Source organism: Cynocephalus volans, chromosome 3 (assembly GCF_027409185.1).
Source record: "Cynocephalus volans isolate mCynVol1 chromosome 3, mCynVol1.pri, whole genome shotgun sequence".
NCBI classification, from domain to species: Eukaryota; Metazoa; Chordata; class Mammalia; order Dermoptera; family Cynocephalidae; genus Cynocephalus; species Cynocephalus volans.
Genome location: NC_084462.1, coordinates 120,149,503 through 120,168,822, shown reverse-complemented (window position 1 = coordinate 120,168,822; position 19,320 = coordinate 120,149,503). Strand labels below are relative to the sequence as shown.

The 19,320-nt window shown below is 32.7% G+C and overlaps 1 protein-coding gene and 1 non-coding gene across 16 annotated transcripts in view; both read left to right on the top strand.

Moving 5' to 3' along the window:
• RALGAPA1 (Ral GTPase activating protein catalytic subunit alpha 1) overlaps window positions 1-19,320 on the top strand; it is a 236,104-nt gene that overhangs the window by 111,430 nt on the left and 105,354 nt on the right. For 9 of the 15 annotated variants that reach the window (XR_010022970.1, XR_010022968.1, XR_010022969.1 and 6 more), the window contains 9 exons: window positions 4,331-5,854; window positions 7,605-7,729; window positions 8,651-8,867; window positions 9,893-10,069; window positions 12,188-12,340; window positions 14,822-15,015; window positions 15,298-15,396; window positions 16,295-16,450; window positions 17,778-17,906. Coding sequence is in view for 6 of the 15 variants with exons in the window: in XM_063091094.1 (XP_062947164.1) it covers window positions 4,331-5,854; window positions 7,605-7,729; window positions 8,651-8,867; window positions 9,893-10,069; window positions 12,188-12,340; window positions 14,822-15,015; window positions 15,298-15,396; window positions 16,295-16,450; window positions 17,778-17,906 (2,774 nt within the window). In the remaining 9 variants the exon portion in view is untranslated. The remainder of the gene's footprint in view (window positions 1-4,330; window positions 5,855-7,604; window positions 7,730-8,650; window positions 8,868-9,892; window positions 10,070-12,187; window positions 12,341-14,821; window positions 15,016-15,297; window positions 15,397-16,294; window positions 16,451-17,777; window positions 17,907-19,320) is intronic. The other 6 variants (XR_010022974.1, XR_010022972.1, XR_010022973.1 and 3 more) reach the window with 1 other exon arrangement.
• LOC134374136 (small nucleolar RNA U3) lies at window positions 15,438-15,650 on the top strand. Its single transcript, XR_010023019.1, has one exon. It is a non-coding gene; the product is annotated as a small nucleolar RNA U3 (small nucleolar RNA).

The following is a 19,320-nucleotide window of genomic DNA, read 5'->3' as shown; positions in this document are numbered from 1 at the left end:
AAGTAGGCCCTTTATACAATCAAGGAATTTCTTTCATCAATATGTAGCTTAATATTTTACAGCTTTCCCACCTGTAATAGCATAATTTCACTTGGTTGGGTTTTTATTTTTATTTTTTTGGCTGAAATAAAATAATTTAATTTTTTTAAAAGAACATCTCAAAAATTAGAAGCTAACTTAAACATGGCATTATATACACTATAATTTTCTTAACATAAAAAATATATTGGTCATTTATGTACAGAGTTTAAAAGTCAGGAAAACAATATTAAAAGGATAAAAGAGAAGATAGTTTAGTGGGCTAAATTTTAATGTTTTAAAATGAAAATTATTTATTTGAGCTTGGTTTGTTGCTTTGAAGTCTTTTCATGTGATTTCAGTAATGTAGATACTGCTTTCAATTACCTACTAATTAAACATCTAGTCTTGAAAAGCCATATAGTTTTGACTAGCCTCTGTTAATGATAAAATTTCAAACATAGTCGCTCTGTAAGGTTCTTACCTTGAAGGTACATTGCCATTGTTACTCAAATAGGCAAAAGCGTATAAAATTGTCTCAAGGAAATGACAGTTTCCTTTATGTAATTAACAAAAAAAACTTCTTTCAAAATGGCATCAGTTCCTATGTAAATTAATGTAAATGATTTTATGAATTCAAGAGCCATAAAAATGTTATTACTGAGAGCTAACATATGTGCTTGACCAAGAAAAGAATTTAATTTTAGTAAGAAAGATTTTGGCCCTTGATATTCTGTAAATCATTTCAGAAATTATTAAATTTTCTAGTGTATGTTAGTATTGTAACTTAAGAGGTTTTTCCTAAAGAACTCTCTCGATTTTTACCATTTAGAGCTACTCATTTTTTATATAAAAGACATGGTTTTCTTCTACCGGTATTTGTTAAGCCTGTACTATGTGACAAGTACTCTTTGAAGCAATGGGGATATTGTGATGAACAAGACAGAAATCCTCAAGAAACTTAAATTCTAGTGAAAGATGTATTTTTTTCTTACACATTACAAGCTGATGTTATACTTTGATGTACATCTTACTTTTCAGACTAACAAAGGAAACTTTTCTTTGAAATAGAATATTGAAAATAAACTATTTTTTCATCCAGAAGTAATTTCCAACACTCTAATGCTAAACATTAGTAAGAAAACACAGAGATAAACTTGATGTTTCTGCAGGTTTGTAGGCTCCACAAGAGGCATTTTTTGAATGTTCAAATGTGGGTTTTTTTGATTTGTTTAACATGTTTTTCTTGTTTTGCTCATTAAATGGTTTCTAATACTTTAAATTAAAATAATTTAATTTAAAGGCTTCTGTTTTCCAAGTTAAAATATAAACAGAATAATTAAATTGTTTTGAAGGACATTTTTATTTAAACCTGATGCCACCATTTTTAGCAATTATTGTATTATTTTTAGCAATACAATACAAACTTTTTCAGTTGTTTTCCTCTACATAATTTACTAATATTTGTTTGGGCTAGGTTTTGATTACTTAGAGAAAGATTTATAGAGATCAATCACTATACTGCTTTATGGTTTCTTAGTACACAATTAATTTTTGTAAACTTCTTATTTAAAAAATTAAATTATTTCATGAATATATAACATACATTACTCAAGATTAAGAGTATATGGTGTAATTTTTGCCTTACTTCATATCATAATTCTTCACTTTTAGCTGTGTAAACTCATGCCAGTCACCTAAAACAGTTTTCTTTATCTGTAAAATAAGAATAATAACACCTATTTCATGGGGTTGTTGTGAGGGTTAAATGAGTTGTGTATGTAAGGTGCTTAGAACAATGTTGGCAGGTAGAAAAACACTGTATGATTTAGCTATTATTTAGTCTTTTTTTCCTCAGTAAATTTCCAGGTTATTTGCTTAACTAAATTTAAAGCTTGTTAGCGTCAATTATGTTTTACTCAAGTGCTGACATTAGTTTCCTATCAGCAATTATTTTCTTCTTTGATTTTATATAACGAATATTTTCATGTGCCAATGTAAGAATTATATTTAAAGCTTAAGACTTTAAATACAAATTTGTTTAAATTCTTCATAACCACATTATTGGTAGAAAAATACTCAGTTCCATTTTTTTAAAGCTTTTAACCTCTTAAACTTGTACAGAAGTTTTAGATATTCATATGTAGTTACAAAATTTTAGGAAAAAATCACTTAGGCAAAAATAATGGTTTTCTAATACACAAAGTGATGACTGGGCTTGGGAAGAAATTCCTAAAAGCAGAACTTCATAATAATCTTTCCTGCCTTTTTTAGAATGGAAACATTATGAAATTTTAACAGAGGAAACTAAAAATTAAAACTAATATTCTACTTTTTTCTGAAGTTCATATATTTGGTCATCTCATAACATTAGATTTTAGTGCTTTGAAATCTTGATTTTGAACTTTAATAAAATAAAATCCCAACTATAAAATTCTTTAAAATTTTTATAGAAAAGCTATGTAGTCTTTATCCTTTGCTGAGTTCTTTAGAATATTTTGTGGGAAGAAACGTGGAGTGCATGCTGAATGTAATCTGTCCTCAGGGCAGAGGTTCTTATAATCTAGTACAGGAGATATAATCAGAATATTTACCTTTGTCAAGGTGCACAAATATGTGTGTGTTATCTGCTGCTAACGCAAATACTTAATGAGTATAAATTCATAAATGTCAGCTTTGTGAGGAAATGTTTTCTTTTTCATTTAGAAAAATTTCTGATTGGAGTGCCTGAGGAAGAAAGCCAATGTCGTTATATTCCCCTCAGCTTAAGGACAAAAAAAATTTAATTGTTTCAATTCCAGATACTATATATTTGACCCATTTGCGAGCCTACACATACATCTTCAGGGAAATACTAGAATTTTGGTATAATATAAACCTCCATTGAGTTGAATTTAGTGTAAAGTAAATCCTTTTGGACCTTGTACAAAGAGGGTGATATTAATGAAATAGCAGAAAGACCAGCCTCCTTTCATTCATAACATGGATCCTGAAAATACTTTAAATCACTATTATGACCTTAGACAAACCAGTGCTTTACTCCGGATCTAAATTTTCTCATTTTGATTCTTCTGTTATAATTCTGTTATTTTAACTTTTGTTTTACAAGCCTAATAAGTAGCAACATAAGTAAAGACTTCTCAACTCTTTATTCTTTATTCATTATGTTTTACTGCCTTCTGAAGACAAATTTTTTATAATTTCTAGGTAACTTAAAGACCACAATGGATTCATAGACATTGTGTTTTACTTGTAAAATTTTTCTTTAAGAATTTATATGTATCTGAACAGTTAAAGTCGCATTTTATCTTATGATTTTCAAATTCATAAATATTTTTTAGGATTTACCATATACTTAGCACTTAAAGCAGTGAAAAATTGCAGTTACGTGGCACACTAAGCCTGCTTCTCAAATTTCATGGTTATAAATTTGAGAAAGTAGCTGAACCTTTCTAGGTGTCAATTTCCTCATTTGTAAGAGAGTTAAATTAGATCATCTCTAAATGTCCATTTTGACTCCAAACTCTGTGATTCTTAAAAAGAGATGTAGGAAAGCATAGAGTTTTTAGAATTTGATGGTTGTTGAATGGGAAGGGCCAGTAATAAGCAGGTAAGGTTTCTTCCTAGCAGATTTAAATGGTGTTTTTGCCAAAAACAGAGAAGTACAATTAATTTTTTTTATAGTGTATTGACTATTTGATGGCAATGAATAGATTTTAATACTGTAATAAAATAAAACACCTTGACAGAACAAGTAGTTTCCTGACAAAGAGAACTTTAGGAAGAGGGTAGAGATTTCCATTTCTAATATGTGATCAAACAGATAGGCAAGATTTGAAGAAAAGATTGTGCTTCTTGCCTGCTCAGGAAGGAAGCAGGGAGTGAGAATCTATGAGACTTTACAAAGGGATATTTAGATCAGCTTCATGTGTTTAGATTTTTTTTTTCTGCTTGGAGTTTAAATAAGTAGGAAAAATTGAACAACAAATTCGAATTGCTTGATTTATTGGCACAGCTCTATCTTTAACTGCACTTCCAAATGTTTTGTCACCTCACTGTTTCTATGCATGATAACATTTTAAAATGTGTTTTGGTAGTTTTCTAATTCATTGATACTACATGCTATATTGGCTTCTGCCCATCATTTTTTTAAAAACAGATTCTATATTTCTAATTGATTTTCTTTCATGAACTTACAAAAAGAACTCAGAATTTTTTTATTTTAAAACATATGCTTAGTGTATGGTTGAAATTAATACTTATTTTTTAAATTCATATAGTTTCTACTCTGTATAATTTTTCTCTTTTACAGATATTGATGATGCTCAAATACTTCCCCGCTCAACTAGAGTTCGACATTTTTCACAAAGTGAAGACACTGGAAATGAAGTTTTTGGTGCTTTGAATGAGGAGCAGCCATTGCCTCGAAGTAGCAGCACTTCTGACATCTTGGAACCATTCACTGTTGAACGAGCCAAAGGTGCAGTTCCTGTCATTGACAGTTCATCTCGTCATGCACCAAGCTTGCAGAGTTCCACAGAGTCTTCTTCAATAACTAGATCCACTGAAAGCCACATCACTGATACTCATAGCAGGGAGTCTTCTCTGGAAGTTGGTGATAGCATATATGACCATCTTTGTCATTTAATAGGTCCAGTAGAACTTGCAGATTCAGCTTTTGAACAAATCCAGTACATTGACCTTGAAGGAGATGACGATCTTCTTTCCTCTCTGAAAGAATATTTTAAGGAAAATCATAGTAAAAGTGAGATAGGTAAAGATGCAGCCTCTCAGGAAATAATTATTGCAGTAAATAGGGATGAAAGATCATCCTTAGATAAATTAGAATACATAGATCAGGAAATTATATCAGAAAATATCACCTCTTTTGTTGGGACACCTGAAGACGTACAGTTTCAAAAAGAACCAAATTCAGCTGTCTTCGTGACACCTAACCAGTCAGACAGTTTTATGAGAACACAGACTTCTGAAAAATCTGAACAACTAAACAGTGATAAACAGTCACCAGAGCCTAGTTTAGATATCTCTTGTGATAAAGAAAAAAGGAAATCCCTGTATAGACAAACAACCACAGAATTAGATGCCTGTGTAGATATAACACTAGTTGAAAAGCTTAAGGGTGTGCAAATGAATGAAAAAGTTACTGTTCCACATGTTGTGCATGCCAAGAAAACTACACTAAAAGCACCCCTTAACCGTAGAATGCCTCATGTTACAAACACTAGCAAGCTTTCTCCAACTAAAAGGAGCTTGTCTGAAACAGTAACTCATAGAGCCAAAATTATGAAAATTGCTACTAAAAAGCGAAATAGTGTTCATGTTACTTTTAGACCATCTACCGAGTCAGTTCAATTTTATAATCCTCTGGAAAACAAAGAGGCACCCTGGAAAATGAGACTGCGGAAACTCAGTGGCTTTAGTAGTAGTAGCAATAGCAGTACCAACAACACCCATACCAGCTCCAGTAGTGGTACAGAGCTAGTAAAACCTGGTGTATACAGGCCTCTAGATGCAATTAGTGCAGCATCAGTATGTAGTAAAATAGTGAAGGAATCCACAGAGATTCCCACCACTGCATTACAAAAAGAAGGAATTGCAAGTAACCAGTTAGGTAGTCGTAGTACTCTTAGGTCATCAAGTCATGAGGCAGGACTACAGCAGGGCTCCCTGGGTGGCGTTTATAAATCTGTTGTACATGCTCTTTCGAAGCCGAAGGCAAATGTTTCCCCACAGAGGCAGAACAGAATCCCACCAGAGGCTCCACTGAGGGATCTGTACAGTCATGTAATGGGCTATTTTGGAAGGAAAGCTGCAGGTGAGCACTAACAGTGTGCAGAGCGCAAAAGGAGAAAGACAGCACCAGTTTGGCTTAATGCAACTGAAGCAAGCTATAAGCAATCAGAAAGCTTTGGGATGGTCACTGCTTTCTCTCTGTTTGGTTATGCATGCGCCTTTTCCCAGCTGTATTTTTCCCAGCATAAAATGTTTATTTAAATTACTAATTTCCCTTATAAGGCATTTAGTTAAACCTCTTTGCTGCTGAACAACAAGATAGAAAAGAGGAAGATACAGGAAAATTTTAATGACCTTTAAAGGCTACCTAAATCAAATATTTTTCTGAAAGGTACACCACAAGTCTTGAAATTAAGTTTATTAAGTTCTCCACACTCCATTATAGTTTTTGTATTTAAAAGGGCACCAACTATATCTAATTGAGTTTATTTATTTTTACTCACGATTTATTTGGTTTCATATTTTTCTTGCTAGAAAATTACTTTGACATCTAACACAATCAAAATCAAGGTCTACAACCAGCACCAACATTATAGTTAACTATCATTGAAGAGGAAATTATTTCCTAAATCTCAAAGTAGATTTAGTCAGTTTTTATTTAAGCCATTTTCAGACATGCTGTAGGCGTTTTAGTTTTGCATTCATTTGTATAGAATGCAAGTTATGCCCTTGAAACACTTATTACTTTCTTTTTTCTGAGATTTTTTTAGATGTGCATAAAGGTTTCATGATAGCCAATCATGATTTAAATATGGAACCTCTATGGACAGATAACAGAAAGAAAGCAAGATTATGATAACTGTTTTCTTTTAAAAATTAAAATAATTATACAGATATAGAAAATTAACTTTCAGCAGTAAGGTAGGTTTTGATTTTATTTGTTTTAACATGGTTTTTGTTAGCATGATTAACAACGCTGTATAATGCATCTTGCATTGAGCCATTAATGCCACCTGAGGGCAGTATTTGACAGCTTAGCAAAGCCTGGCAAGTAGTATAAAGATAATGGTATTTCACAGTGAGCTTCTGACCAGTGTATTTTCTTAACCTGAAATGCTTTGTAGTTTATTAGGAATATAAACAGTGCTAATTTTCTTTTCATTGCAGAGAAATCAACTTTTCAACAACATAGTAGGGACATAAACAACATCTTCTATAAGTTAGTTTCCAAGTTTAAAACTTCCTTGTTAATGTAAATCATAATGTAGTCATAAAAAAATAAAAATAACTATTTTGGTTGTTTTTGTTTTAAAGAAAAACCTTTCTGAAAATAAACCTTTTTTCTTTAAAGCACTGAAATTAATCAAAATTACAGAATTTTTATTTATAAGTATCCAAACTTAAATGCATTTGTGTCCCACTGAGATTTGCATAGATTCAAGAGATTTATTCCTTGCAAATATTCTTTGGGAAAGAAATGGAATTGTAAATCATTAAGGCTCAAAATAGAAGCATAGAGGCAGGAAGAAAAATAAATATACCAGTTTCTTTATAGTCAATATTAACCTAACTTCAACTAGTGCTTATCTATAAGCTTTCTTGCTATTTAAGGTTATACTGAAGATTGACTAACATCTGCTTAGTTAAATGAAGTAAATATCAATTTACTAATTCTTAAAATTAAATCTAAAGGGAGGGAAATTATTCATAAATGCATGTTTGGCAAATAATTGATATGGCATAAGTACTTTGTTTTGGATTATTTTTGTTTCAAATTTAGAAAATGCAGTTAAGTCTTTCCTCACTATATATAGTTATTTATTTATTTTTAGTCAATAAAGAGGACATGAGCCCCAAACTACCTCCTCTTAATAGTGATATTGGCAGCAGTAGTGCTAACGTTCCTGATCTGATGGATGAGTTTATAGCAGAACGACTTCGAAGTGGTAATGCCTCGGTGAGTTTTATTTTATTTACTTGGTTTTAGAGAGGAAGGTGGAGAAACTAAAAGATATTTACCTATGTACATGTAGAAATTTTTATTTAAAACAGCCTTCTACCAAAATGTAACCCTTTTTTTTGAAGTAAGGTTTTTAAAATTATATAATATTTTTTATCCAAAGACATAGAACAAGCAGGCTTGTAGTTTTCATCAAAGTGAAAGATTAGAATCCTGTTTGCTCACAGGTTACCCTGGTGCTAGCTGTCAGCCCTCAATAGGAAAGATAACAGTGGAGGTCTTCTGACCCAGCTTCCATACTTTTGATAGCGCAAATGTTAATCATTCCAGCTAACTTTAAAACAGATTTTAAAGTTATCTTTATCTCGAACTTTAGGATTATGGCAAAATGAAAAAAGAAGATATTTTATCCCTAATAATTATTAGGGATAGAAAAATATATGTGGAATTGCTTTTTTTAATAGTCAGGAACTCTGTTCTATTTGGGTTTTAATTTGCTTACAGCTCCATTGTATCCTCCCTCCACCTCCTTTTTAAGTCTAGTTTTTTTCTTGAGTGGGTAAAAATCATTATAGAATTATTATAGAATGATGTCTTTGCTGTCATTCTTCCTTCTCTCCCACTGTCTCTTCTGTTTGCTTCTTCTTTTACCACTTAAATACTTTGCTCTTTTTACTATTTTAACTTATATTCACTTCATGGATCCTATTGAGTGTCACAGGCCCAACACTTTGTGATACTTGTGTCTTTGTTTTAGGTAGACCAAAAACTATTTTGTTCAGATTTCCACTCCATACAGTTACATGGATTGTTTGGTGCATTCATTGTGATTATTATCTTGGAAAATAAAGGTTTCAGATGCTTAATGAGAATAAAAAATTCTTTTTTAAAATGGTAAAATGTTTCTTGAATTTTTAGACCATGACAAGAAGAGGAAGTAGTCCAGGCAGCCTCGAAATTCCCAAAGACCTCCCTGATATTCTAAACAAGCAGAACCAGATGCGCCCTATTGATGACCCAGGTGTGCCCTCCGAGTGGACTTCTCCTGCCAGTGCAGGGAGCAGTGATCTTATCAGCTCAGATAGTCATTCGGATTCTTTCAACGCTTTCCAATATGATGGCCGAAAATTTGACAGCAAGTATCTTTTTCTATTTGAGTAGCATGTTTTGTTTTAATTATCTGTTCGAGATTGACTTATGGATTATATACCAATCACCTTCCTTTCCAATGTTACTTAGAGAGTGATTCTCATATATTTTGATTTCACTCTTCGGTGAAATTCCAAAGGAAGTTTTAGGGAATCACCTCAGCTTGAGACCACTTTATTTTGCCAAACTTAAGGGCATTTAAAAAAACAAAAAAACACTTTATACCACAAGTGATATTTTTAATACCAATAATGTAGAAAGGAAAATAATTTAGGATGGACTAGATATTAAAATAAAGGTCAGTCATGGTTATAAGTTGCCACTGTTCCATGCACTTATATTTGGGAACCACTGACTGATTATGTTTGATGTCACAGTGCCCAGAACCTTTCTTGAATAATTGCTCCACGTTAAAATAACATCGGTGATATTTTTTGGTTCTGTATCACTACCACATTGTTATTATGCTGAAATTATATATTACACTTGGCAGTCATTGAAGGGCACCAAAATTTAAAAAAAGAAAAAACATGGAGAACCAAGTCTGTGAAGAGCTGGGAGATGCATTTAGAGAATTACGTGTTTTCTCCCTTCATGTATTACATACTACTCTGATCTCAGACTGGGATATGACTTAAGAGAAAGATGATTTTTATCATAGATGAATCATTTTTATTATCTATTCCTCCACCAAAGATGATAAAATACTTGAAAAGCAGTAAGTATATAACCAGCTATCAGAAAACATGGATAATAAGAACAGCAATGAAATATGTGCATCTGTCTTTTATCATTATTGTTGTTAATAATAAGCTATGGGAACCTTTAAAAGTAAGTTTCTAATTATAACCTTCAAAGTGTTAAAATTATTCAAACTTGCTTGAATGTATGTAAACAAAATAGATTTAGAGGGAATGTTCATGTTCTCTCATTATGCTGATTTACCCGCATCTCTTTTGTATATAGTTTCATATTGTAATTAGAACTCATATACTAGCATTTCTTCTTCAGACTTTGGCTTTGGAGCTGACACTGGGATTGCATCCTCTGCTGATATGGATTCTGGTTCTGGTCATCATCACAGTGTTGAAGAGCAGGAATTGGCTAGTCTAACCACGCTTCATATAGATTCTGAAACAAGCAGCCTTAACCAGCAAGCTTTCTCTGCTGAGGTTGCAACAGTTACTGGTAAAGTTACACAAGAAAATGTATTCCTTAAATCTACTTTTAAACCTACAAAAAATCTGGTTAGAGTTTTATTTGAGAGATTTTAAGTATTACTTATTACTCTTTAAGTATTTTTTTTTTTAACTCAACTTTATGCAACAACAGAGGGGGGAAAAATTATAGTTTCTTGACCCATGTTACACATATGTCAGCTTCAAGGGACTCTGAACTCCTGACAGTATGTGCAAAATTTTGTGTATATATGCACTAGAGCATTTTCTGCAGTGATTTTTAAATAGATTACCAAAAAATAGTTAAAAAGTACTACACAATATCTTTTTCACTATTGTTCAGAATTAGCCTAGAGTTTTAAGATTTCTTTGGCAAAGTATTGCAGAAAATGTAAAACACACTGACTAATAGAAGGCCTTTTAGTCAATGTACTAATTGTATTTATGCATTAAATTATGCTTTCAGAAACTTTTTACATATAGTCAAACCCAACCGTAATATGACAAGTGAGATCCACACATTTAATCATGTCAAATGCAGTCATATTACTGCAGGGTTAGTGCAGTGGTCAGAGTGAGCCTGAGCAGCTATTGGCTCATAGTTCTGGGGATTCCACTGTATGATCCAAACTCACTCTGATTCTAGTTGCAGTTTAATGCTGTTCGATAGGTGGTTATCCATTCCAGCTTAAATATGAGAGGGGTGGTTTTTGCATCTTGTGGTTGGCTGGAACTTGTAAGACTGGAGCAGTGATTTCTGTGTCTCTAAATTAGTTAGGTACATTTCTTCAGCCAATCCAGACCAATGAAATTGGGCCAGGGATATACTAGACAGGCAGGAACCCATCTGCTGTTTTTGCAGCCTGCCTCCTCTTTTTCTAGAGGATAAAAACTTTAGTCTGCCTCATTGTAGAATTGGGCCTGAGTGGAGGACAGGAGCCAATTGGGTTAGATCCACAGTCCTATCATCACAGAATTTAAATTACTCAGAGAAATACCAGAGAAAATTCTTATTTTATAATAAATACCTTTTACTGTAGTTGTTCTTAAAAATAAATGTAAATGAAAAGATATTCAGCATTGCTAGTAATGAGAGAATGCAAATAAAAACCACAATGAGATACCACTACACACATACTAAAACAACTCAGGTTAAAAACACTGACAATATAAAGTGTTGAAATGGTGAGCAACTGGAAATCTCATACATTGCTAGTGGGAATACAAAATGGTAGTTTTACGTCAGTGATGAGTGGGATAATGGGGAGGTGCAAGGTTCAGTCAGAGCATATAGCAGAGACTCCGTACACACACTTGACAAGATCAGGAGTAGATTTCTCAGAAAGCCTTGTCAAAGCTGAGACCTGAAAAATAAATATAAGTTAACCAGATCTAAAAGAAGAAGGTAGGGCTCCATGCAAAGGAAAAATGTAGAATAGGTCCAGTGGTATGATACTTTCTAATAAATATAAGTAGTTTACTTTCTATGGCTAGAACATAAAAGTTCTAGGTATATTATGGAGAGGTAAGATAATTGCAGAGGGACTTGAAAACCATTCTGAGAAGTTTGGGTTTATGCTGAGGCCACTGAAGAGCCATTGAAGGATATTAAATGAGGGAGTGGCATGATCAGATTAGATTTTTAGACCTTTTGCTGTCTTATGGAGAATGGATTGGGAAGAAGTGGGGGTATAGAGGAGACTGAAGGCTGGGGACCACTGTAAACCAGGCTAGCAATGATAGTAGCATATAGAGCAGCAATGAGCAAGTGCCTCAACTCTTGAATTGTCCCAAGTCTGAAGTAAATGAAATATAGTACCATCGGGTACCAGAGTTTCCACAGCTGGGCCAGGAATGAGAGTAGATATTCTTGCCCTCACTGATGGCTCCTTGTACCTGTTATGTCCATTTATGATTTCATGCTAGTCCCATGGTAGACATCAGATGAGACTCCTAGATGGAAAAGCTTGTACAATATTATGATTTTATTGACCTCCTTGGCCAATATATAACCTGTTTTATCCTTTGATGTTTTACATCTAATTTTCTATTGGGGTTTTAAGCATTACATCTTTAGTAGCATATTGAGTATACTCTTTATGGTAATTTTATGAAATTATATTTGCAGGTTCAGAAAGTGCTTCCCCAGTCCATTCAGCTTTGGGATCCAGGTCACAGACACCTTCCCCTTCCACACTGAATGTAGATCACATGGAACAGAAGGATCTACAGCTTGATGAGAAGCTTCACCATTCTGTTCTTCAGACACCAGATGATCTAGGCAATATTTGGAAATTAGATATTTGCTATTTATCCTCTCAGGGTATTAGTGTCAGGAGATCTTAAGGCAACTTAAACTTGATTATACATGATTATTATAAATCTTTTGTACTTTTCTAATTATTTTGGAAATGTTTTACTATAATATTTTTTTCTTGCTCTTAAATATTTATGCTCTGATTTTTGTTCACTTTATTATAGTTGATTACTGTCCTAGAATTAGTGATTGCATTATTTTTTGTGCTGTATTATTTATGGATATGGTGCCATTTCCTGAAACAGGAAATACATGATTCGGTATCCTAAGAACCTGGTGACTCACAGGAGAAAGTAGTAGCATTATCACTTGTTAGTGAAGCTTTCAGAGGAAGAGTTTATCAAATTAATATTTTTAAATTTATTTAGATTCTGCAAGTAATGTATATCAACTAACTTTAAAAAGTAGATGGTCCAAATGACGTATTTTTAAGTAAATGTTAAAAACTGACTTGGTTTCCTGGCATTTGCCATGGGGGGCATGAAATGACTTGAGAAACCTCAGAAACTACATGTTTAAAAAAAAGTTATTTTTGTTAAATCCTCCCTGATGTAACAAGCATCAGATAGACATTTTACAAATATTTTACAAATATTTACCAAAAATGTTGGTCAGAAACATAGCTGATGAGATAATTACAATAAATAATATAAAAGCCAGTTTTTATTGGGTAATACAGAACATTTACTCTGTGACCAGAGGTAGAAATTTAAAGCCATATAACTTCTGGAACTTTTTTAACGGGCTCATTCCTTAATATGCAATTACCTTGCAGTTACATAGCCCTAATTTTATGGTTTGTGGATTATTTTTCTCCTTTTGGCCTGTAAAGGCTAGTAAAATGAACATCCATAAACCCTTTACATTAATTCACAAGTTGTTTTGCCACTTTATCTTTTTCTATATCTACACACATGCACGTACATGCACAAAAAACCCTGCCCTACCCTCTCCCGCAACCTGTTATTTTTCCCTGAGCCATGTAACAGGGAATTTTAAATATCAGACCCTTCACATCTAAACACTGCAGTCTTTGTCTTATGTCTTAAGAATAAGTGTACAGTTCCTTCATAACCACAATATAATGAGCATATTCAGGATATTTAACATAAACACATTACTGTTATTTTAGTTTTTAGTTAAATTTCCTCAATTGTCCCAATAATTGTCTTTATAGACACTCCACACCACCACTAATCCAACCCAGAATTTAATCAAGGACCACACATTATTCCTTGCTTTAGCTTTACTTTGAGAAGGATCAGTTGATATGTTATTGTGTTACAAAGGTGGTCTACAGTAGGGAGGCATTAATGGCAGTGGTTAAAACTTCAGTGGTTTTTTTATTTGTGTGTTTTTGGTAGTGGCTTTACACCACAGGCATATCTTTTTATTTTGAAGAAAGACTATTTATTCAGTATCTTCTTAATAATACAAGTCATTGTATGCTTCACATGCAAAAAGAAAAAAGTAAGCATTAGAAGTAAAGGATGTATATATACTTATCAGTAAATTATCAGTACATTGAGATATTATCAAGCATGAAAAAATCATAAGCTTATGATTCAGTCTGCAAAATTTTTAGTTCTCAGTTCTTTTTTTTGTTTTGTTTTATTGAAACATTGATTGTACATATTTATGGGATCAAAATTCTTTAGATGCTTGGATATTATTATTGACTTTTTAGTGATTTTCTGAAGACTTTTCCATTATATACCTTGAGTAGAATAATGGATTTTTTTTTTAAAGCTGGAGGAGACCTATAATGATATGTAGCTAAACTGTTTTACAGATGAAGTGGGTGGTCTTAGAATTGATAGCAGAAATGACAGTAGGACCAAGGTTACCAGTTTTTCTTCTAATCTTGCCAACATTAGTAGACAAAAGAAGTATAATTGTAGTTTTTAGTTTTGTTTTAATTTTAGTAAAAATGTATTTTTCATGCCATTGTGGTATCTCTTTTAATGCTAAGTCTGATTTAATTGTGAAATGTATAAATGTATTTCTTTGGAAACTTTAACTACAAAAAAACAGGCTTACAGAAACTTCTTATAGTATCTGCCTTTAGCCTGAGATTTTCTTTTAATTTGATAATATACCTGAAATAGCTACTAGATAAAAATAAGAGTATGTGTGTATAAATATGATGTTTATATCAAACATAAATTTCTTCATCTGGTATCTGTACAGTGAGGGGTAATTGCATCATTTCCTTCTTAGGTAAATCTAGATAGAAGCACTATTGAATAAGTAATTACTGCCATAATAAGGAGTTATGTACTGGTTAGGTTTTGACCCTATTGGGAAAAAATAACACTAATGTATGTCAATATTTCTTTCATTCACTTTTGTAGATATTTAAGACTGTTGATTTAAGTTGGCTCTTTTTGGGGTTTTGTGGTCAGTTTCTGAAAAATTACACTATTGTGCTATTTTTTCCTATAGAAATCAGTGAATTTCCATCTGAATGTTGTAGTGTGATGGCAGGTGGTACTCTCACTGGATGGCATGCTGATGTTGCTACTGTAATGTGGCGAAGAATGCTAGGCATTTTGGGAGATGTCAATGCTATTATGGATCCTGAAATACATGCTCAAGTTTTTGATTATCTCTGTGAACTTTGGCAGAATCTAGCTAAGGTAAAGAAAAGAAAAAAAGGATGTAAGGGGTGAAGGAAAGAAAAATAAAGTATTAAGAAATCGAAAAGGCCTTAGAAAACACTGTCTCACAGCCCCCTGCCTCCCCTACCACCATGCCCCTTACTGTAGATAAACTGGTGCCCAGCTTGATGGAAGTGTCTTATCCATAATTAAATATCGAGTTAGTGGTAGAAACTGAATTTCAACTTCAATTTAAAGTAATGCAAATCAGAAGAGGGAACAGTTATCATAGGTCTGTTCTCTTTTATTTGAAAATTACAGATTAGAGACAACCTCGGCATTTCAACTGATAACCTGACCTCCCCTTCTCCACCAGTTTTGATTCCTCCACTGAGAATTCTTACACCTTGGCTTTTTAAGGTAAGCTTAATACATAAAATATTAGTTTAAAATTTGTATTTAAGACTATACTTTCAGGGATCATTTCTATACTGTGTTGCTAGAGAAGTGTTTCTGAATGTGTAGGGTACTGGAAGCCACAATTCTGAGCTGCAGTATTTTCTCCTGAGCATGAGGCTGGCCTGTGGTGTTGCCTAACAGCAGCTGCCACTTCTCCATGTCTGTTTTCCTTTTTCTTTGGGAAAGTAACAGGGTGAAAATACAAGCTGAACGGTTTCCTCAACTGTGTATTTATTTCATCAAGTTAACGAGGGAGAAAATAATCCTCTTTGAAATTTGTTCAAAAGGCAAACCCAGACCAAAAAAAAATTTTTTTTAAATAATTTTTCATTTAGTAAATGTCTTAGAAACATTTCATAGGAATTTTAGCTACTATATAGTCTTGTAGAGCACTTAGTTTTTAACTAGTATCCTTATAAAGTCATCATGCATTATATAGAGAGAAGAGAGAATAGGCATGACAGAATTATACAGGATGCATAATTTTAATTTGCTTATTTAATAAAACAAAAGTGAATGTAGAAAAGTATGTCTTTATTGTATTTTAGTGAAATATAAACTTGATAAGTTGTGTCACAGAATATGCTATGTACTTTTAGAGATTTAATTTTTTTAAGTATTATTTGATATGTTTGCATGTTTCTAAGTGAAATAGTTTGTGGTTATTCATACGTATGTTGTATAATTTTGGATGATAAGAATAGTTTCAGTAATCATGTTTTTAGTTCATTAAAGATATTGGGTCAACGTAGAAATAAATGAAAATGAATATATTGCTTGCTATATTCAATTGTTTAAGTATTTAACAAACAGTATTTGTTTTTGAGTATTCAATTTAAAACTGATACTTTAATTTTAGGCAACCATGTTGACTGATAAATATAAACAAGGTAAATTACATGCTTATAAACTTATTTGTAATACAATGAAAAGAAGACAAGATGTATCTCCAAACAGAGATTTTCTAACACATTTCTACAATATAATGCATTGTGGATTACTTCATATTGATCAGGTAAATATATATATCTTCTAAGAAGTTGTTTTATCAGTTTATCTTTGATTCTCGATTCTGTTAACTCATGATTTTTGAGATCTGTAATTAAAACTATCCTCCTTGTGTGGTGATGTAGTGATGAATATGTAATTTGCTTCCATTTTATGACTTTATTTATTCTTGAAACATAGTTGAAAAACAGGCTATTGTTATACCAACCAGTTCATTTTTTGGAGAGATTAAACCATCCTTTGCTTAGGTTGACAACATCTTTAATGTCCCAGTGTACCTGTTCTTAGATGTTTTGTAGTTGATACTTGATGTATATGTTTTTGCTCATATACATCAAGCAGCAGTCAGAGGTTTTTTTCACTTTAAGAATCAGCACATCAGATTTTCATATTACCATCAGTTATAATGGCATAATGACAGTTACATCGACTTGGCAATTGTATCAGTTACAATCATTGGATAGTCATAAATATGACTCTAGATCATTACGTCAGGAGTCTTGATCTTGGCCATCAAACTAAAAAGTGTGGGAAGTTTCAAGTCAAGGTAAATATTTTTATCCTGATGTGGCTAAATAACTTGCAGGTTATTTAGAAAGCATTAAATTAATATCGAAAGATGATTATATCTCTCTTTCTGAAAAGAGGATAAAACATTTTATTAATTTAAAATAATTATACTGTTCTACCTTATAAATATGTCTCAAATAAAGTGACACTCTTAATTACTAGAAAAAGACAGAGAGCTTTTGTTTAAGATAAGTCAGAATGAGTAATACAACCTAATACACTGCATCGTCATGGTAAATTCCAGAGACATAGTGAATGAATAACCAGGTTAAGAATATTCCCTTAAAAGTGCCTGGGTCTAGATTTCTGAGGGTGGGTAGCTATCATTTAAGATCATCAGTTTATCTAAAAAAGGAAATATCTCTAGTTGCCACATAGTAGGTCACATGGGTTCAGAAATTAGAGTTATCACATGGAAGCAGCAAGGTGGCAGGAGAAATAGTCTGCAATTCAGTTTTATAACATATAAGCCTTATGTTTTTAACCCTCTGATGCAAAGAGCCTTCCTTGTCTCTAGTGTGAAAAAACTGCTATTGTTTATGTCAGTTAAACAAATGTGTTTTAAGTTTACTTTCCTTTGACAGAATTTAACACTATATATGGATTATTTGGGAGAATTGAAATTAGTCTTTCCAATAGTCAGCCAATGCATAGTAATTACCTTCTTAATTTATTTCATATATTATCTATATTAAGGATATTGATTAGCTGATATCCAAGATTACATATGTGATATTCTTTTCTCATTCTTTCCTTATTCTAAGGATATTGTCAATACAATCATCAAGCACTGCTCACCTCAATTTTTTTCACTTGGTTTGCCTGGTGCCACAATGCTTATTATGGATTTTATCCTAGCAGCTGGTAGAGTGGCTTCTTCTGCTTTTCTCAATGTAAGTTTTTGTTTTCTGTTCTTAGTATAACAAAGTTTAGTTAACCAGGACTCAGCTAACAAAGCCACATAGTAAGAACTATTGCTGATAAAATATAACAAGCTGATATTTGGGAAAATTTACATTTTAATTGGAATTGATTGTTTCTCCCATATTAAAACAAAAAATGTAAATGAGAAATTCTGAAATATTAGAAAGTAGTCAGATTACTTGATGAAGTGATGGGTTATATAGATGGGTTATATCCAATAAGCAAAACTGCATTTAAAATTAAGGAAATCGGGTTGGCCAGTTGGCTCAGTTGGTTAGAGCCAACTGGCCAACTCAGTTGGCTCAGTTGGTTAGACCTTGTAACACCAAGGTCAAGGGTTCGGACCCCCACACCAACCAGCTGCCCAAAAAGTAAGTAAATAAATAAAGTTGAGGAAATCGAAGGAAGCACACAGAGGGAAGGAAGAAGGTGAAGAAAGGGCAATGGGCTATAACAAAAGAGAAGTAAGAAACAGTGGTGAGTAATAATTACACCGTGTATATCGTATCATCACATTGTGCACCTTGAATATATTCAGTTTTTATTTGAAAATTAAATGTTTTAAAGCAAGAAAAAAACCCCACAAAACTCAGTGGTGAAGTAACTCAGAAATATGCCCTAGAAGTAAACCCTAAAACTGCATGTTAGGATTTTTCATACAGTCATGGAGGTGAGGTATTGCCAAGTAAATCAGCATAGCTGTAATACATTTACCTGTAAGTGGCAGAAGAGAGCTAGAGAGGAAAGCAGTAGCTGGTTCACAGTGCTGAAAAGTTAGATAAAATCCTAAGGAAAGAATGAGTAACCACTGAAGGTTTTTAAGCAAGGAGTGACATAACTAAATTTGTTTTCGAAAGATCATTCTAGAGCAAACTATAAATGAGAAATAATAATTAACTAAAAGTCGTTGGATAAAACTAAGGGTATTTGGGAAAGAAAACTACTTGTCTAGTACTTAATAACTTACAAAGTAGTTTAACATACATTATCTCATTTATAAACTGCAAAAGATGAACAGTGAATGAGAAAAAGTTCTATTTGGGGCATAGTAAGATGCTAATTAGACAGCCATAAGGAGATTTCAGGAGAATAATTGCATATCCAAGTCAGGAGCTCACAGGAGATATCTGGACTGAAAAGACAAGGGTGGGAGACATTAGCTTATAGCTGGTATTTAAAGCTATGAAACTGGATACAATCACCTGTAGGGAATGTACAAATAAAAAAGAGAAGCAGGGCTGGCTGGTTAGTTCACTTGGGAGAACATGGTGCTGAGAATAACCAAAGTCAAGGGTTTTGATCCCCACACTGGCCAGCTGCAAAAAAAAGAAGAAAAGAACCTGAATTTATAGCAAATTATATAAACCTGTTTCTCCCATTCCC